Below are 21958 nucleotides of genomic sequence, written 5' to 3'. Positions count from 1 at the left end.
TCTGGTAAATATATTGTTTATCGACATGTTTTATTTTTGGAAATAATGCACACAAGTGCGTGAAAGTTACCAGTTTCATTAAAAGTATTCTCCTGCGTCTGTGCGAAATGTACTACTTACTGTTAAATTTTTAAGACGATTAGGGAAAGAACATTTATACATTAACACATAAAAATAACAAAATAGTTTTCAACTGTTACAACAATGCAAAAAATAATAATTATCAAAATCTCTGTTCATTTATAAACCAAACTTACAGTGTAATGAGTTCATAATAACTCATATCATTCCATTTACTTTGTCATTATTAATTTTGTTAAACTTTTTCTCTGTGCTCTGGTTTGCTAAACTGTGTTGTGCTTTCTATGTATCAAATAAAAAAAATAGGCAGATTGCCTGCTGCCCAGTCCTATTATGTAATTTTTTTTACATATAATAAAACATTGTTTAAATAATTAAAAAAAAATACCAACCAAGCAAAACACCCCCCCCCCCCCCCCCGTAGAGATGATTTACGATTTCATTTGTGATCCATTATTTTTTTTTTTCACATCAATGAAGACGACACCATCAGACTTGTACAGTCCCATTTTGTTAAGGACAGCTGTTATAAAATGTCTAGATATCACCCATTAAGTCTACATTGTAACATACAAAACTGCATAGGCGGATCCAGGTTTTGAAGCAAGATGAGTTTCCCGTTAAGGACAGTGTCTTGGGCTATATCGGAATTTTCAGTTTTTGAAAGATTTCAAACCATTGTATTTTTCAATCTCTAAAAATTTATATTTTATACCCCTTTATCTGATAATTGGTTGTAATCATTTTATGAATGTTTAGTGTTTTGATTCAATTAACTATAGGGAGACAAATTGTTTTAATAATAATAATCAATAACTGATACGGTCACTGAAATTTTGATTACATTGGACTCTACGTCCTGGAAAATATTTCGTTGAATTTTATAACTGCAGTAAAAAGTGTGAATTAGTTGAACTAAACTATTTTGTAAGTTTGGTAATATGAACATATTACTGATTATAAAATGAACAGGATTAGGATTGATGTGAAAGTATATCCCCCGCTCTATCCGATCAAGTCTGAAGAAAATCCTCAACCAACCAAAAGCGGAACGAATAATGTCCGAAAATATCATGAAGTCAAGATGAAGTCATGCAGAAATTCTGTTAATGAACATGAAATCTTAAACTCCGATAGGATAGCGTGTTATGAACTGTTTTGAATATGACTGTAGGAAAAATGAAATTTCCATTTCTTGTATATTTTAGGAGCCCCTTCCCTTTCTTGTCCAAAATTAACTTCGAATATATGCCTGTGATTGTAATTTTTTATGTCCAATATTTTTTACACGTGCAGATTGGTGCCTCCGCCCCATACTTCAACCTTGCCCTCATCCTGTACTGGCTATCGCCTGACAATTCAACTTTTTGTCACATAATGAAATCGCCAACACCAATTGTTGTCTGCAAAACGGTTGTTGAGATTTGTTTTAAATATCAACAAGTCGCGAGATCAAATCTTCTGTTCATCTGCCCCTGTGACAGCGGCCAAGTACTCAAGAACGGCGGCCAGGTACACAGGGGCGTAGATCGCTTAGTCTAGTACTCCAAGTATATGCTCAGGGTAAAACAATAATCTTTTTAGAAAATCGTTAATTATAAGCTTAGATGCACTAGTTGTTCAAACAAAATTGATTAATAAATGATTCTATATAGATTAGTTTCGTTAATTTTTTTTTAGGAAATAGCCATAATTTACACAAATATAATTATATAATTTCAACATAACAACTCCACGTACATGTACATGTACATGTAAATCTGTGTCTGTTTGCATCTTTTGTGACTTAAACGAAATTGAAACTGAAGAACACTTTCTTTTAAAATACTAGTACTCATTATGTAACGACATACGAAACTTTCTTTTAGAAACCACTTTAGGCTCCGTAAATCTGTAACTTTACCCGATAATGTGCTCAATTCATATTTAATGCTTTCAGGATAAGACAAATAAAACTTTTACGCTGACTTTAATATTTGTATTTAAAATTAAAACAGTGACATATAGGTCCGATGGGCCGGGTGTGCCAATATATGTTTTATTTTAATGTACATATGTTCAATTCAAACACATGTCACTATAAAAAATAATGTTTGTTTGGAGAATCGTTTCACTGACACATTATTCCCAACTTTTCAAATATTTCGGAGCCGGGGTAAGTGCTTAATCAGAAAGCACGAAATACCGCCCTCCCCGATGATAGTTATCCCTGGCGGGAAGACAAAACAGCGTTCAGTTGGAATATGGAATCCGCAGACAAGTTCCCCAGTAACATCAGCGATTTCGCAGAGCGGAAATTATCTGGCGCACCTCTCTTAGCAGATGGTCTACACCACGTGTGCAATGTTGCATGATTTCATGGCATGAAATGAGCTAGAAATGCTCAATTCTAAATGTCGCTTTTATTTCTTATATCATTTGTCAAAATTTTACGGCGTTTAAGAAATCTTGACTTCTACTCTCTACCATAATTTTATCAAACATCAATGCTATAGACATCTTTCAAAAGAAATGAGGAGTACAGTAATTATTTAAAATAGATACTTAAGCAAGTATAAAAATGATTATGTGAATTTATTGATGGAAGTAAAAGTAAAAGCGGAAAACGTAAACAAAATTGAATTTAAATTGTTAAATAATTATCGATTTTTTTGGACTGATTTTATTTTCAAGTGGAAAAATATAAGGAAGTTAGGACGTGTTGAGTAACCGTTTCGTACATAAATAAATCTCATGTATACAAGACAATTCGCATTTGTTTTCAATTAAGCCAAATTGAGACAGCTGATAGCCAAGTCTGAAAAATATATACTTTCAGCAGACAAGTTTTTTTCTAGTAAAGAAAATATTTCGCGATTTAACAAAACAAAGAATATATACATGTATTTATATCACTTACATATTTCTGTTGCTGACACCAGTGTTGATCCGGAAACGTCCGTTTCTGCAATTATTTGATGATAGTTTTTGTCAGTTTGGTAAACTAGACTGGACTATAAGAAACATTTTAACAAGGCCTTGGACTTTCAGAAGGATGTAACTATCTATTTCTTGCGTCATAACAAGTTAAAAATGATGCTGATTTCAAGCGAAATATACACCGGTTGCGTAATCTCAGACAAATCGTGTTGCTTTTAAAAAGCCTTAGCTGATCATGAATGGCCAGCCATGAAACAGACAGGCTGATTGACACAGTTACAGCTCTTGTTTAAATGGTTCCGTGATCTCTTGTTAATAAGCTATTATGATTTTGTGTTTGCAGGGAAAGGCCGTTTTAAGTCGTCTTTTATCATTATCATTTAGAAGTGCTTCTTGTATTTACAATGTAAGCTTCATATAGTTTATTGTCTTCGAAAAAGTAAGTTATTTGTACTTCAATGTGCGGATCTAGCATTTTTCCGATGGTGGTGATGTGTTCAATTTCTGCGGGGGGGGGGGGGGTTCGAGGCCCTTTTAGTTTATTTAACTGAAAATTTAAGAATTTGATCTTTTTTGTGGGGAGGTGGGTGAGGGGCTGTCTCCCGACACCCCCTCTAGATTCGCACATGTTTCAGTAATATCATCGCTTGTAAACAAATTAGAATCAATATTTTACAGATATAATTTTGCCTTTATAACAATGTATCAAAATAAGGAAAACTGATTAATTGCGCAATAAATGTACAATTTTAATTTAATGTTAGAAAGCGTTTACGAAACCGGAATCAAAATCATTGTACTTAATGAAATTGTTTCCACGTGGTTTTAAGTATTTCGCTTAAAATAGTAGCTACTTATTAAATAACTTGTTTTAATAATCGTTGCCTTTAATTAACTTGAGATCTGCATTTGAGAGAATTTTGGTATATGGTCACCCCTCCTTTTCTCACAGGAAGAAGACAGGTGGATGAGGCATGTAAAATGCCTATATACGGACGGAAAGGATGCTGAAAATTAAAAATATAAATAAATCTGATATTTAAAAAAAATATTCAAAACAATATATATTTAACATGTTATAGATTTTTAATCTTTACATATGCTCAATACATGAAATATGTTGACTCAAATAAGCGTGTGTGTATCAAAACTGCCAAATATTGTCATTTTTTAGAACTTTTAAGGCCTTTTCTTTTATAGAGTGGGCATCTGCTTCATATTTTCCTCGTGGTCTAAATAAGGTCTTTTGGAAAACAAACTGATTTTAATCAGCAAAAACGTGGAGAGATGACCCACTATACATTAAAAATATCATTTTGTGTCCCAACAATTGAACGTTTCATGAAAATACTAAGTCCGTAAATTCGTGGCCAAAGTCACACATAGTATTTAAACAGCATTCATCGTTGTGTCTGAATGGCTCAGTGGTTAGAGCAACAGATATAAACTAACATTATTTTATGTTGGGGGTTCGATACCACTAAATTTTAAGGCAATATTTTTTTTCTTATCGTTGTTTATAAATCAAAATTGAATATAGTCAGAAATTATGCTTTTGCAAACTTTTACTATAATATTTTTGAAAAGTTTTATTGGAAAAAAATAAATTTAAAATTGTATTTTACAAGTTAATCGAATGGGCATTTGCGCTATCTTACCCCCCATCTTCTTTATTTATTTAATGTAAATAAGGTTACTCTTTGCAACATTATTCTATACAATCATGTACATATATAAACGTATTTCAATATCCATCTAATCAGTATGTGTTGCCTGATTTCGTTGGTATTGTTTGATTGGCTTGTAATCTCTAGCATCTTACCACTTCAATTTTTGTCTTACCTGTTGTCGGAAAACATATCTGCGTTGGAATTTTACAGGAAACACGGTTACATTTGCACGCGCCGAGCACACAGCGATGTCCAAAGTACGGAACCTTACAGGAGTGAGTACAGTTGTCACCATACACACCTCTCGGGCATTCTTCAGTTACAAATAAAGACAAAAATGAAAAATAAGGTTGTTTTTTTAAATTTGCACCCACGAAATAAAAAACCCAACTAATAAATTGGGTTTTGTTTTGGACGTGGTGTAAGTCCACATCTGGAAAGATTATATCTAAATCAATTACATGTATGTCTTGTGGTTTATACATGCTTGCTTGCACTGTAGTTTCATTCTTTCAGGGGGCTAAAAACCCATTTATTGAGTGTTTTCCTATTAAAATTTCAAAAAAAAGAAAAAAATTCGCTTTGTCCACGGGATGAAGCGGAAAAAGAGGCAGATGTACATGTAGTTAGAGTTGATTACGGTATAAATTAAATGGTAGATATACTGCACAGTGGTTGGTGATGGTGCAATTTTGCCTTTTATCTTTGGAGAAAATCTTTGCAGACGTGAGCTTATATAATATATTACATTTAAGCATCTTAATGATTTCAAACAGAAGCTATAATAGTGAATCACATATATCAAAGCATTTCAATGATTACAATTGTTTCTCAGTGATGCTTCTCTATGACAGAGATTCATAAAAATGATCTTACATGTGAGTGAAACCATTATGTTTTTATGTGACAAATGAAGAAACATGGATTTGATTTGCAAAATCTAAATGTGAATTGATGGAAGTTTATAATTTTATTAAAATTTAAATCCTTTTCATGCACGAAAAAAAAATGTGCTATTTCGAAGAGGCTTTGGGAAGAGAGGGTTTTCTGTTATGTTTGTTTTGTTTTTTTGTCTGTTTGGTTTTTTTTATTTGCTAAATAATTTGTATTATTAATTCATATACAAGCATTTTAAAAGGATTTAAAGGTACTTACTTGTACATACATTCTTGCTTTTATCCCATTTTTCTCCGACGCAGCAGGGTGGAAAGTTATATATACTAGTTAAAAAACAGATTCCAATAATCAGAGAAATAAAAAGCATCATATTGTTATAAAATTGCTTATATTGAATACTCTTACCCGCCACAGTCCATATACACAAATACCAGTTTTGCTGCAATGATATAGAGAGGCCATTCAAACGACATTAGTGTTTTTAAAGCTATTTTTTTTAAACAGAAGTCGTCCTCTTTGTCTTTTTCACAACAAAAATGCAATATTCGTTTTCGATTTCATATACATTAATGATATAAATTTCCTGTTATTTTTAAAAATCTGATTAATCTTGCTTATAACTATTGCTAAAAATAAAAAGGAATTGATTGATCTGTTTTAATCTATCATCGACTTTATTTCCTAAACAGTCATTTCTAGTTTTGCGTAATATTTCCTAAAGGGGCTTGAAATAGTTTATAAAGTGTATTCCTAGAATAAGTGGATTACGTCGACTAAATTAACATATTTTGTATATAATCATCAAATTCAGTTTATACTGAGTCAATTATACTACATATGTAACTGAATAATAAATAAGATAAAATGTAAACAAGAACTCCTTTTAAAGGAATGATCGCCATGTGATGTCAGCATAAACTACTTTAATTTATGTTATGTCAAAAGTACAACATGCATTAAACAGGATAAATAGCGCTGTTTTGTTCCTTTTTTAAATAGCAAGGAACAATTCAACTTTACGTTTAGTGGGCGAAGTAATTTTCCGAACGAAATTCCTACGTATGTAAAGAAAAACAAAACAGAATTTAAATCATGAAGTAACTATATAAATATTTTAGTTGCGTTTCTCCACATTAAAGATAGAAGGACACACTAAAAGAGCTTTTCTGGCTTTATTCAAACCTTGTGCAGCAATCAAAGTATCCAAAATGTATATATATGATTTCAAGACGTATAACTTTAGCTCGTTACCTTTAATAGTCTTTATTTATTAGTTACAGATTTGTAGATCCGTTGTTTTCATACACTCTAGCTGGAAGCTCATAGTCGCTGTCTATATGACGCTTTTTGTTTAAAATATTGCATAACTGACAATGTTTGTTACAAAAGACAAACATAAACACCGTCAATAAGAACACAGTCAATACACAGGTGATGGGAATGATGTAGACGATGTTTGAAGCAGCAGCACTACCCCGGGGTCCCTGGTCCTCGTCCCGTGTATCCGGCTTTACACTGAATGGATCCGGAGTCACAGAAGTCCTTTTGACTCGTTGGTTTGTTGTTACTATTTTTGTTGCTGACACCTGTGTGGATCCGGAAACGTCCGTTTCTGCAATTATTTGATGATAGTTTTTGTCAGTTTGGTAAACTAGACTGGACTATAAGAAACATTTTAACAAGGCCTTGGACTTTCAGAAGGATGTAACTATCTATTTCTTGCGTCATAACAAGTTAAAAATGATGCTGATTTCAAGCGAAATATACACCGGTTGCGTAATCTCAGACAAATCGTGTTGCTTTTAAAAAGCCTTAGCTGATCATGAATGGCCAGCCATGAAACAGACAGGCTGATTGACACAGTTACAGCTCTTGTTTAAATGGTTCCGTGATCTCTTGTTAAGCTATTATGATTTTGTGTTTGCAGGGAAAGGCCGTTTTAAGTCGCCCTTTATCATATAGAAGTGCTTCTTGTATTTATAATGTAAGCTTCACATAGTTTATTGTCTTTTAAGTTATTTGTATTTACATTGTGCGGAGCTAGCATTTTTCCGATGGTGGTGGTGTGTTCTGATAGATTTAATTTTTGTTGGGGAAGGGGGGGGGGGGGGTCGAGGCCTTTTTAGGTAATAATTCAACTGTGAAAATTTAAGAATTTGATCTTTTTTGTGGGGAGGTGAGTGAGAGGTTGTCTCCCGACACCCCTCTAGATTCGCACATGTTTTACGTAATATCATCGCTTGTAAACAAATTAGAATCAATATTTTACAGATATAATTTTGCCTTTATAACAATGTATCAAAATAAGGAAAACTGATTAATTGCGCAATAAATGTACAATTTTAATTTAATGTTAGAAAGCATTTACGAAACCGGAATCAAAATCATTGTACTTAATGAAATTGTTTCCAGGTGGTTTTAAGTATTCGCTTAAAATAGTAACTACTTATTAAATAACTTGTTTTAATAATCGTTGCCTTTAATTAACTTGAGATCTGCATTTGAGAGAATTTTGGTATTTGGTCACCCCTCCTTTTCTCACAGGAAGAAGACAGGTGGATGAGGTATGTAAAATGCCTATATACGGACGGAAAGGATGCTGAAAATTTAAAATATAAATAAATCTGATTTTTAGAAAAAATATTCAAAACAATATGTATCTAACATATCATAGATTTTTAACCTTTAGATATACTCAATACATGACATATGTTGACTCAAATAAGCGTGTGTGTATAAAAACTTCCAAATATTGTCATTTTTTAGAACTTCAACTTCACATTAAAAAGATCATTTTGTGTCCCAACAATTGAACGTTAACTTTCATAAAAATAATAAGTCCGTAAATTCGTGGCCAAAGGCACATATAGTATTTAAACAGCATTCATCGTTGTGTCTGAATGGCTCAGTGGTTAGAGCAACAGATATAAACTATCTTTATTTTATGTTGTGGGTTCGATACCACTAAATTTTAAGGCAATATTTTTTTCTTATCGTTGTTTATAAATCAAAATTGAATATAGTCAGAAATTATGCTTTTGCAAACTTTTATTATAATATACTTGAATAGATTTAATTGGAAAAAAAAATAAATTCAAAATTGTATTTTACAACTAAATAGAATGGGCATTTGCGCTATCTTATCCCCCATCTTCTTTATTTATTTAATGTAAATAAGGTTACTCTTTGCAACATTATTCTATACAATCATGTACATATATAAACGTATTTCAATATCTATCTAATCAGTATGTGCTGCCTGATTTCGTTGGTATTGTTTGATTGGCTTGTAATCTGTAGCATCTTACCGCTTCAATTTTTTTTCTTACCTGTTGTCGGAAAACATATCTGCGTTGGAATTTTACAGGAAACACGGTTACATTTGCACGCGCCGAGCACACAGCGATGTCCAAAGTACGGAATCTTACAGGAGTGAGTACAGTTGTCACCATACACACCTCTCGGGCATTCTTCAGTTACAAATAAAGACAAAAATGAAAAAAAGTTTTTTTTTAAATTTTCACCCACGAAATAAAAAACCCAACTTATAAAGTGGGATTTGTTTTGGACGTGGTGTAAGTCCACATCTGGAAAGATTATATCTAAATCAATTACATGTACATGTATGTCTTGCGGTTTATACATGCATGCTTGCACAGTGGTTGGTGATGGTGCGATTTTGCCTTTTATCTTTGGAGAAAATCTTTGCAGACGTGAGCTTATATATTATATTACATTTAAGCATCTTAATGATTTCAAACAGAAGCTATTATAGTGCATCACATATATCAAAGCATTTCAATGATTACAATTGTTTCTCAGTGATGCTTCTCTATGACAGAGATTCATAAAAATGATCTAGCATGTGAGTGAAACCATTATGTTTTTATGTGACAAATGAAGAAACATGGATTTGATTTGCAAAATCTAAATGTGAATTGATGGAAGTTTATAATTTTATTAAAATTTAAATCCGTTTCATGCACGAAAAAAAAATGTGCTATTTCGAACAGAGCTTTAGGAAGAGAGGGTTTTCTGTTATGTTTGTTTTGTTTTTTTGTCTGTTTGTTTGTTTTTATTTGCTTAATAATTTGTATTATTAATTCATATACAAGCATTTTAAAAGGATTTAAAGGTACTTACTTGTACATACATTCTTGCTTTTATCCCATTTTTCTCCGACGCAGCAGGGTGGAAAGTTATATATACTAGTTAAAAAACAGATTCCAATAATCAGAGAAATAAAAAGCATCATATTGTTATAAAATTGCTTATATTGAATACTCTTACCCGCCACAGTCCATATATACAAATACCAGTTTTGCTGCAATGATATAGAGAGGCCATTCAAACGACATTAGTGTTTTTTAAGCTATTTTTTTAAAAACAGAAGTCGCCCCTCTTTGTCTTTTTCACAACAAAAATGCAATATTCGTTTTCGATTTCATATACTGACAAAAGATGGCGCTCGCCGATGGCGGACGACAATCGTCGCCTGAGAAAATCTACACAGAGCTACGGAATGTGTGTCCCCGTACAGACTCTGTAAGTAACTTAGCAGATAATACTGACAATGTTTTCAATGATCATGACATGGTACATTGTGCATACAGCCCACAAAACACCGAAATGGTGGATGTATTGATGAACAATCGAGTGAACGAAAATCAACCCGAATACGACAATCAAGTCGATGCCACATACCTGAATGATGCACCATCAACTAGTACAAATGACTTTGTCTTATTTGATAATGTGCTACAAAATGTACCAAAAGAATTTTATATTGAAAAATTATTACAATTATCCTCAAGCAATGAGCAGATAATTATTGAATATAGAGCACTCTTGTGTACAAGAGCAAAAACCATTGAAGGGTGTCCAAAGGGAAACCTCATTCAACGCAGAACCACCAAAGGTAACCCAAGCTCAGTAAGATATGCAAAAGACTGCTATGCCCTTTATAGTTTTGTAATGGTGATACTTCCCATCTTACTGACGTTTTTGACAAAAAGCATGACCCGTCAGATACGCCAAAATCACTTAACATAGATCTACACTGCCTGACACAAACTTTGTTAGAACGTGTACGTGAACTTGAATCAACTGTCTCCAATACAAACAAGGTCATCAAAAATATGCAAAAAACGATATCTGACCTAAAGTCCAAAAACACTGCATTAACAGCTGATATCGATAAAGTGAAAAATAATTTCGAAGCTCATTCAATAACGTGTGAAACATTTCGTAAAACCACAAATTCACGACTCAAATGTGTTGACGGTCTTGATTCCACGGAAGAACATGCCAAATCTCAAAGAGTCGACAACGAATTATTAAAATTATCGAAAATTTGTCAAAATCAGCAAAAACAATTATCAGAATTAAAATTCCAAAAGTCATTTGCTGCTGTCGTTTCCCCGCCGAAGGCCCCTACTACCCGTCTTCAGACCAGTGACAGTACTTCGCGGTCCACTGACCATTCACAAAATCCACCTGAAAACAATACGCCAGGTAACGGTATAAATACTACAACACTGGGGAATTCCCCACATCGTGTACAGGACTCTTCTGGGGCAAATCAAATTAACATGCAAGTAAAGGGGGTCACTGACTTACAGCAGTCTCCGAAAAATACAGAAAACAATGAACAACAACCCGAAACAATTAAAAGCACACCAGAACAACAAATGAACGAAAACAAACTTCCGATTCCGGTGCACATCTCACGAGAGAAAATTGTACCTATGAAAACTGAATCAAAAAAATTTAACAAACCAAGCATAGAAAAAGGAAATGATAAACGGGATGTATTCCTTGGAATAACACATCGCAGGCGCAAAAACGCCCAATTTTACCTTACAGGAATTGATCGAGAAACCACTAGAGACAGTATTATTAACTATGTCCGAGATAGGGATATCCGTGTAACATATATTTCTCTATTCCAACCAAAGTATAATCCGGACTGTTTATCAGCAAAAATCCACATTCTGGAAGAAAACCGTGAAACTATCAATATGCGATCATTTTGGCCTCTCGGAGTCAAATGCCGGCCATGGATAAACGCCCATGAGAGACAGCAAGGTTGCGAATTAGACAATGTAAAAAAATAAACTTTTTGTTTAGCCATGAACATACATAAAGAGTACGCAATGCACATTGATCTTTTGTTTATCATGTTGTTTTCAATTTTGAATTGGAATGTAAGAGGTATTATGTCCTCTAATGTTTGTTTGACAAATTTATTACGTTTAACAAATTGTGATGTCGCTGTAATCTCAGAACACAAACTACCTGAAAATTGTTCAAAATTTTTAAACAGTATTGATCAAAGTTATATCAGTACAGCAACATTTGAAAAATCGTTAACCAATGGGGATAAAGGCAAAGGGGGTGTAGCTATATTATATAAAAGATCCCTAGAATTTTACACATCATTGGTTAACACAAACTCAAACAGAGTCATGGTATTTGTTTAAAAACGCCAAACCATGTACCATTGTATATTTTTGGTGTGTATTTACCATCTGAAAATGATGTAGATAAATATAGAGAAGAACTAAATGTACTTCACGACTTGTATACAATCTATTCTAATCATGGCCATGTTATTTTTGCTGGTGACATGAATGGTAGCCTTCAACAAAAAGATTTTGAAAGAACAAATGCCTATAAATCAGCAGAACTTGTAACATTTTACAGAAAAAACAACCTGTTTTTTCCTTTTCATAATGTTGAACAATGCAAAGATGTATATACTTTTATACCATGTAAAACAATGTTAGACTACACATTTGTCAGTGAATCGTTGAAGAACCACCTAGTAGATTATGATATTATTCATGAAGGTGTATTATCAAACACGTCAGACCATTTACCTGTGATCGCTAAAATTGAGATTGTAGAGAACCCCCATATCCTATTACCAAACACCACTAAGTGGCCCGCATGGCACAGGATATGTAAGGACTCAAAAAAATCATATTGTAATCAACTGCAAACAGAGTTAAACCAACATCTTCCACCAGAGAAAGATGAAATGTCACTGAATGAAATAGATTTTTACACTACAACAATCGTAAATGCTGTAATAAAAAGTACTACTCTAACTATCCCAACGTGTTCCTATAATCCTCATACCAAACCCTACTGGAACAATACAGTTAAGGAGGCGCATAAACGCGAAATGGAATCCAGAATAAAATGGGTCAAGGAAGGAAAACCTCGAGGAATGCAGCACCCATCTTATGCAGAGTATAAACGTAAAAAAAGACATTTTCGACAATGCCAAGAAAGCGCTTCTGAAGAATACATGAAACAAACTTATGAAGACATTGACAACGCTGCAGGAATCGACATTCGCTTATTTTGGAAACTCATTCGTCGTCAAAAACCACGTCAATCAAAAATATATCCAGAAATACAATTTGCAGATCAGACTGGTAACACACCAGAAAGCGTTGCTTCGGTATTTGCTGAATACTTTTCCACAATATATCAAACAGAACAAAATTATACCTTTGATAATGATTTCTACAACAGTATCATCAATGAATACAATAATATTAAATCCCAAGAGACTCAAAATTCTATTTTCTGTCCGGATGACCGCATTACGGAAAAAGAAGTTCTTGACTCTATTTCACTATTAAAATCCAAAAAAGCTCCTGGACAAGATAAAGTACAGTCAGAACACCTAATACACGAAAAAGAAGTTCTGTCTAAATACTTATGTGTCTTGTTTAACAGTATATTAAATCTAGGCCAAATCCCCTCTGGTTGGAAACAAGGCTTTATTGTCCCAATATATAAAGGTGGAAATAAACCAAAAACATCTCCGGATAGCTACCGACCTATCTCATTACTATCAACTTTATTTAAAGTTTTCGAAAAAATTATCCACAGTAGGATTATGGACACTTTATCTAACGAAGAATTATTTCCTAACCCCCAGCAACAGGGCTTCCGTAAAGGCTTAAGTTCTATAACTGCAGCTTTCAACCTTCAAGAAACAATACATCATTATATCGAAAATGGATCTCATGTATATACCTGCTTTTTAGACAGTCGGAAAGCATTCGACACAGTTTGGAGAAAAGGTTTACTGTACAAACTCAATAATATAGGAATAAAAGGAAAGCTATGGATGCTAATAGACGACTGTCACATCAATACTAAAAGTGCAGTGATTGTAAATTATCAACAGTCAAAATGGTTTCCTGTAGAACAAGGAATTCGTCAAGGAGGCGTCTTATCGGGTTTTCTATATACAGTTTTCATTAATGACTTACTTAACGAGCTGGAAGTCATAAATAAGAACTTCGGAATCAATAGAATCAAATCATCAACCCCAGCCCTTGCAGACGATATTACTTGTCTATCTTCAAACCCATATTCACTTCAAACCATGCTTAATACAGCGTACTACTATTCTTGCAAATGGAGATTCTCTTTCAACGCTGGAAAATCATGCATAATAGTGTTTGGAAAAAATCCCAAAACTAACTTCACGCACCAATGGTTAATTGGAAACGAAATTATACCTATACAAAAAGATTATAACCATCTTGGCATAATCCAAAACTGCAATTTTAAATCTATTACTAGAACAAAAGAAGCATGCGACAAAGGCCGGTGTAATGAAGTATAATGACCCCCGTAGAATAATGACCGGGGGTCATTTTTCTACGTAGAATAATGACCCCCCTAGCTGAAGAATAATTGGATTTTTCTGAAGAAAAAAGACCCAGGGGTTATTTTTCTTCATGTTAAACATGAAGAAAAATGACCCCCATAAAAAAATGACCCCCCCCTCCCCCCGTAAACACGAATAGAAACTGGTTACCCCGTATCCAAGATATGACTTTAAAATTACTTTATTTTTCACTGTGTTCAACTGATTTTGAAGTTATAAACACCGATTTTGTAAATAAATCGCTGTATATAGTTTTTCCTATCCGTAGCAAGCACACGCAAAACACTCTTACATTGCCACAAATTGATTGTTAACAGTTACGTTACTTCTCTCGTCGACAAACGGCGGGAAATGACGCATATAAAGAAAAATTCATTCACAAGGAGGATATTGTGTGATAATTAACGAACAATAATAATGAAAGAATAATTGTTGTAATAATATAAGCAATATTCATTGGTGAATGAATTGTCAATCGAAGAATGATACATGTATATATCTTTATGGAAATAGACTAAGGGGCAGGTAACGTAGAAATATGAATACTTCTTATTTATATTCTTGGGGAAAGTGATTATTAAAAAAAAGCATTCTGCGTTAGTTTTGTTTTCTTCTACGTAATACATGAACATCAATATTCTAAACAATTGTTGTAATGTTGTATTTGTGATCATGGATAGACTTTATTCTTTTAAAGCAAATTTTTGAAGAGTACCTGACTATTGTAAATCTTAATAGATAATAAACACTGATCGATTATAATAAGAAAAGATTGTTTCTAAAAGCGTTGATAAGAGGTTAGGACCCATGTTAGGGGTTTATATCCCGCTTGATTTTGATCACACGATCTTTATTGTAGTCAACGTTACCAATGCTCATACAAATTATTGATGCATTAATCATCTTGATATTAACTAAAATTACTAAAGTATGCCGACGATAAAGTAAAACATATTTTCTGTACGAGTACTCTCATTACTTTGACGATTTTCCTTATTGGCCGTTAACCTCTACTGGCGTAATGGCTTTAACTTCAGCTTGGTTATAATGCCTAACAGTGGAGTAAACTGTTCATAGTTTTGGTTAAATCATTAATTCTGGGTGATGCACTTATATTAGCAAAGACGAAAGTGCTAAGTTGCGAAGGCGAGGAAGTGATACTACTACCGCTTCTTCGCCTTTGCAACTTCGCACTCTCGCCTTCGAATCTTCGCGCTTTCGCCTTTTTAGCTCACCGAGACGAAGTCAATGGGAGCATATGCTATACCCCCGGCGTCGGCGTCCGGAGCTGGTTAGTTTTAGTTGCAGCTCCTGTATCTAAGCTATTACTTGTCTTCTCTTCACCAAAGTTACATGGACCTACTGAATCTTGTTCCTAACTTTCAGATGCTGGAGGAGGTTAAGGTTTTTGGAGCAGGTTAAAGTTTTTGTTGCAGGTGCCTTAAATAGCAATATCTAAGTTACTGCTGGTCCATACTTCACCAAACTTGCATGGATGATGTGTCTTATGATACTGATACACCAGACAGGCTTGAGTGCTGAATCTTAACTATATATAGGTTTCGGATGCAGGAGGAGGTAAAGGTTTTTGGAGCTGGTTAAAGTTTCTGTTGCAGGTGCCCTCTAATGATAATATCTTAGTTACTACTGGTCCTAACTTCATTAAACTTGTATGTATAATGCGTCTTATTATAGTGATGCACCTGACAGGCTTAAATGCTGAATCTGAGCCACAGGTTTCGGATGCCTGAGGAGGTTAAGATTTTAAGAGCTGGTTTAAGTTTTTGAAACAGGTGCCCTCTGATGACGATATCTTAGTTATTACTGGTCCTAACTCCACCAACCTTGCATTGATATAGTCTTATGATACTGATGCACCTGACAGGCTTGAATGCTGAATCAGAGCCATAGGTTTATGATTCTTGATGAGGTTTAGTTTTTTGGAACAGGTCACATGTTTTATAGCTAGATAGATAGCTTGCATAGTTGATTTAACTATATTATAGATGAAACGCAGAGGTTGCTTCAGATGCAGAGCCTGATCTCCATTATCAAGGATGCTAAAGAAATCTCCTACCTCACTCAAACCTGCTTGATAGATAGATGTTGTTGGTTAATGATGTAACATGATTCCTATGTTATTGTAATAATATTAAATATCGTACATGTATCATACGATATTGTATAATATGATATTGGTTTATATGATATATTATCATATCACATGAAATTGTATTTTATGAGATTTTAATATATATTATTGTATCATATGATACAATGTGTATAGTATGATTGTATTATATTATATTTTACTTTATCACATGATATTGTTTCATTTGATATGATACAATGTTTATCAAATTATATTGTATTATATAATACAATGTCATATTATGTATCAAATATGATACCGTATTATACAATACAATATCATACTATAATGTTTACATTCACTGTCTTTCCCTCTATTAAATTGCATTGGTTAATTTTAGTGATATTTACACACATCACAGAAGACTTACTCACCAAATCTGGTGCGTATGAATACATTAAGTATTTCTTCAGTATTTCTCGAAGAACAAGAACTGACTCTTCTCGCGACTTCAAACCGGATAACGACCTGATATTATACTTACGCTGATAAATATTTCATTGATGTAAATATATTTTGACAGTTGAATAAATTCAATTGTTTTGCCTCGGACTAGAATGTCGCGACGTCATTGGATGAAACGCGTCACGTGGCTGCCTTACAAATTTCTTTAAAAGGCAAGCGTCAAAATGTATAGCGCAACATGGCGGACGTAACGTTATTTGAACGGATTTTCTACACAAACGTTTGTTTACATATCAAACTTTAGGTCCTCGACAAAACAAAACACTTATTAGGTTTGTTACTGACTGTTTAAAGAAATCTGTGGGGTCGGTAAAGTCCATAGAAGGCTCGGCTCCGCCTCGCCTTCTATGGACTTTACCGACCCCACAAATTTCTTTAAACAGTCAGTAACAAACCTAATAAGTAATATTGATTGATTTCTTAGTATTCCAAGAGTAAATTCATTAAATTACAGAAAGAAAAAATAAAATTGTGTTATTAGAATTTAAAACGCTTCGTACTATTTTTGTCAGCATGTTTCGGCTGTTCCAGCGGCCATTCCGTTAATTTCGCATTACTCATTGAATAAGACAGAGCTTTAAAAAAAATCATACATATGTATTTGCGGGAAGGAAATACATGTTTAAAAACGTAAATATAAGCAGTGATTCATTATTTTTTTTTTAAAATGAGGTCTTATAACTGCAACGATGAGGGAACAGATTTTCATAACGCGCTAGCACGCGTTATACAATTTGTATGCGCACCGCTGCAGTTATGTGACCACATCTTTCAAAAAATAATGTTTGAATGCTTAATTATACAATATAATATCAGATGTTTCAATGTTATGATGTATTATTGCAATATGATATTGTTTCATATAATACTATATTGCATTATGTTTTATGATATTCTATTATTTGATCAAATACATTTATAATGTATAACACAATACAATGTCATATCATACGCTATAATAGCATATCTCACATTTTTTACGGTATTTTATAGTAGTATATGATATATATTGTAAGTATGATAGGATGCAATTTCAATTATATATTATTGTATTGATTAACATATGAACATATGATTATCATACAATTTTTTAACAGATGATATACGATATTGTGTCAAAACAGAATCCATGAATATCCAAGATCATAAAGGATGGTTTTCATATAATATGATAAAAGTGGTCTCATAAAGGTGATGCCTCATAAAGGTGATGCCTCGTCTCGGTGAGCTTTGTAGTCTGTGATTACCTATGTTTTATAATTGCGGAGCTCTCTATCGTTTAAAGGGTTCCAAGGCATATTTTGGAATTTTTTTTTTTATAAAATTAATAAAATTATCCAAGGGGATAGGGTCCGAACTCCCTCTCCCGTTTTGCTGCGTAAAATTATTAATATTGAATTTTCCGGAGGGCGGACCCCCTCTCCCCCTCTAGATCCACGCATGAGCAAGGTGTGTCGCATAATGAAATTAGAATGTTACTGTGTTTGGTCCACGGTAAACAGACGGCTGGTAAGTGACAGGAGTTTAGAAGTGCATATGTACACATAATGGCAGACATTAAATTTTATGTGGAGTAGATAATAATTAGGCATAGCCATTACTGATAAACATATATGTTACATGTACACATTAAAATATTTATAAACATTCATAGTTAGCGCGATGACCTAGCGCATTCGTACCAATAAAATAAAGATGCGAAGGCCAGAGTGCAAAGTTGGGAAGGAGCGATAGTAGTATCGCTCCTTCGCCTTCGCACCTTCGCACATTAGGTATCACATCTTCGCGCTTCGTCGGCGCATCTTCGCACTTTTGCTCCTTCGCCTTCGCATTATCACCTTTGCAACTTAGGTCGAAGAGGCCCTATCGGAACACAATAGATATGTGTAAATGTAATTGTTAAGGTGACAACCATACCCCGATGAAATACAATCAATATCTTGTTATAACGGAAGGATCTTTATTTTCTAAGATATACCCCTTCTTTCACTTTAAGTTTATATGAATATGAATTATAATTTCTGTTACTTTCTGTAAACTGCAGCAGTAAAAATTACAATAGTGTAAAGACTATTTCACAAATAATAAAAAAAATATACTGAAAAACTTTAATATACAAGGGGGTCATTATTCTACAGGGGTCACTTTTCTTCATGTGGAGTGTGCTCATTTTTATGAAAATGACACTTATTCTTCAGGCAAAGGGGTCATTTTTCTGCGTAGAATAATGACCGGGGGGTCATTATTCTACGTAGAAAAATGACCCCCGGTCATTATTCTACGGGGGTCATTATTCTTCATTACACCGGCGCTCATATTACGCAATAAAAAATTTGTCTTCTGGAAACTCTAACCCAGTAACTCTTGTGAATCTTTACAAAAAAGTAGTATTACCCTCTACACTTTATGGCTGTGAAATTTGGAATGAACTTAAACTACAGGATTATCAATTATTAAATAAATTTCAACACTTTATTGTCAAAGACATTCAAGGCCTGAAAACATCAACACGATCGGATATGTGTGAAAGTCTAGTAGGTCTAAGACCCATAACATCAGAAATTGATAAAAAGAAATTACTGTTTTTTGAAAAACTGTGTAATTTTTCCCATGACATATTAGTAAAAAAAATATTCCTCTTCAGACTGTTTACATATTTGAACGACAAGCAAGATAAATCGTTTGGATATGTTAAAGATATATTCTCAATTCTTCACAAATATTCTTTAGACCAATATCTTACTTCTTATTTGGAAACAGGTATCTTCCCGAGCAAAACCGAATGGAAAAAAATGATAAAGTCGGAAATCTTCCGTTACGAAAGTCACCAATGGACTAATCGAACAATTCATGATTCGGACTTTACAAGATTTATTATACTCCATAATGGAACGGGCTTACCAAGAATCTGGAAATTTGCGTGGTCGGCACAACAAAGTAATATAATCAAAGTTTTCTGTAACCACCTCATTGAATTTATTTAGCACGATATATTTCACCTTTCAATTATAATACTCACATTTTCACACTTGTTAAAATATATATATATATATATATATATATATATATATATATATATATATATATATATATATATATATATATATATATATATATTTTTGTATCTCTTTATAAATATTTCATAATTGTTGTATAATATGCATGTTTGATTTTGTTCAATAACATACATTCCATGTACTCTCTGAAAAGAGGAATAAAATATTGAATGAACGAATGAATGAATATCATTCCATTTACTTTGTCATTATTAATTTTGTTAAACATTTTCTCTGTGCTCTGGTTTGCTAAACTGTGTTGTGCTTTCTATGTATCAAATAAAAAAAAATAGGCAGATTTCCTGCTGCCCAATCCTATTATGTAATATTTTTTACATAGTAAAATATTGTTTTAATAAATTTAAAAAAATACCTACCAAGCAAAACACCCCCCCCCCCCCTGTGGAGATGATTTATGATTTCATTTGTGATGCATCATTTTTTTTCACATCAATGAAGACGACATGCACCATCAGACTTGTACAGTCCCATTTTGTTAAGGACAGCTGTTATAAATTTCCAGATATCACCCATTAAGTCTACATTGTAACATACAAAACTGCAGAGGCGGATCCAGGTTTTGAAGCAAATTGAGTTTCCCGTTAAAGACAGGGTCTTGGGCCATATCGGATTTTTCAGTTTTTGAAAGATTTCAAACCATTGTATTTTTCAATCTCTAAAAATTTATATTTTATACCCCTTTATCTGATAATTGGTTGTAATCATTTTATGAGTTTAGTGTTTTGATTCAATTAACTATAGGGAGACAAATTGTTTTAATAATAATCAATAACTGATACGGTCACTGAAATTACATTGGACTCTACGTCCTGGAAAATATTTCGTTGAATTTTATAACTGCAGTAAAAAGTGTGAATTAGTTGAACTAAACTATTTTGTAAGTTTGGTAATATGAACATATTACTGATTATAAAATGAACAGGATTAGGATTGATGTGAAAATATATCCCCCGCTCTATCCGATCAAGTCTGAAGAAAATCCTCAACCAACCAAAAGCGGAACGAATAATGTCCGAAAATATCATGAAGTCAAGAAGTCATGCAGCAATTCTGTTAATGAACATGAAATTTTAAACTCCGATAGGATAGCATGTTATGAACTGTTTTAAATATGACTGTAGGAAAAATAAAATTTCCATTTCTTGTATATTTTAGGAGCCCCTTCTCTTTCTTGTTAAAATTAACCTCGAATATATGCCTGTGATTGTAATTTTTTATGTCCAATATTTTTTACACGTGCAGATTGGTGCCTCCACCCCATACTTCAACCTTGCCCTCTTCCTTTACTGGCTATCGCCTGACAATTCAACTTTTCGTCACATACTGAAATCGCCAACACCAATTGTTGTCTGCAAAACGGTAGATCGCCTCGTCTAGTACTACATGTATAATTATGCTCAGGGTAAAACAATACTCTTTTTTAGAAAATCGTTAATTATAAGCTTTGATGCACTAGTTGTTCAAATAAAATTGATTAATAAATGATTCTATATAGATTAGTTTCGTTAATTATTTAGGAAATAGCCATAATTTACACAAATATAATTATATAATTTCATAACTCCACGTACATGTACATGTAAATCTGTGTCTGTTTGCATCTTTTGTGACTTAAACGAAATTGAAACTGAAGACCATTTTCTTTTAAAATACTCATTATATAACAACTTACGAAACTTTCTTTTAGAAACCACTTTAGGCTCCGTAAATCTGTAACTTTACCCGATAATGTGCTCAATTCATATTTTAAGCTTTCAGGATAAGACAAATTAAACTTTCAAACTGACTTATATTTGTATTTAAAGTTAAAACAGTGACATAAAGGTCCGATGGGCCGGGTGTGACAATATATAAATAGTGCCTGTTTTGGAGGGTAACAGTTGAAATTGACACCCCGTGGAAACCATTGTCAACCGACGCGAAGCGGAAGTTGACAATGGTTTTCGAGGGGTGTCAATTTCAACTGATATCCTCCCAAACAGGCACTATTTATTTTATT

At 33.3% G+C, this 21958-nt stretch overlaps 1 protein-coding gene and 1 long non-coding RNA gene across 3 annotated transcripts; both read right to left on the bottom strand.

The window, feature by feature from the left end:
- Window positions 1-1758: 1758 nt before the first annotated feature.
- Window positions 1759-6164, bottom strand: LOC105319041 (uncharacterized). 2 transcript variants are annotated; one of them, XR_010709555.1, is made up of 4 exons: window positions 5973-6159; window positions 5826-5890; window positions 4843-4983; window positions 1759-3025 (listed from the first exon to the last, which is right to left on the bottom strand). It is a non-coding gene; the product is annotated as an uncharacterized lncRNA (long non-coding RNA). The 2 variants fall into 2 exon arrangements; XR_010709556.1 differs by lacking the exon at window positions 1759-3025 and adding an exon at window positions 3895-4007 and having other exon boundaries at window positions 5973-6164.
- Window positions 6165-6480: 316 nt separating this feature from the next.
- On the bottom strand, window positions 6481-10523 carry LOC117692192 (uncharacterized). The gene is made up of 4 exons (XM_066071790.1): window positions 9858-10523; window positions 9711-9775; window positions 8897-9037; window positions 6481-7179 (listed from the first exon to the last, which is right to left on the bottom strand). The coding sequence occupies exons 1-4, from the start codon at window positions 9923-9925 to the stop codon at window positions 6842-6844; spliced, it is 612 nt and encodes a 203-aa protein (XP_065927862.1). The 5' UTR covers window positions 9926-10523; the 3' UTR covers window positions 6481-6841.
- Window positions 10524-21958: the final 11435 nt, after the last annotated feature.

Source organism: Magallana gigas, chromosome 9, assembly GCF_963853765.1.
Source record: "Magallana gigas chromosome 9, xbMagGiga1.1, whole genome shotgun sequence".
Taxonomy (NCBI): domain Eukaryota; kingdom Metazoa; phylum Mollusca; class Bivalvia; order Ostreida; family Ostreidae; genus Magallana; species Magallana gigas.
Note: the sequence above shows the minus strand (reverse complement) of the source record. Positions and strands in the feature narration are given on the sequence as shown.

Bases quoted from the DNA above. Each gene is read 5' to 3' on its own strand.
- LOC117692192 (XM_066071790.1), bottom strand. From the start codon at position 9,925: ATGTCGTTTGAATGGCCTCTCTATATCATTGCAGCAAAACTGGTATTT. The intron at 9,776-9,857 runs GTAAGAGTATTC...TTTTTTAACTAG, and splicing joins GTATATATGGACTGTGGCGG to TATATATAACTTTCCACCCT. The intron at 9,038-9,710 runs GTAAGTACCTTT...TTGTAACTGAAG, and splicing joins AAGCAAGAATGTATGTACAA to AATGCCCGAGAGGTGTGTAT.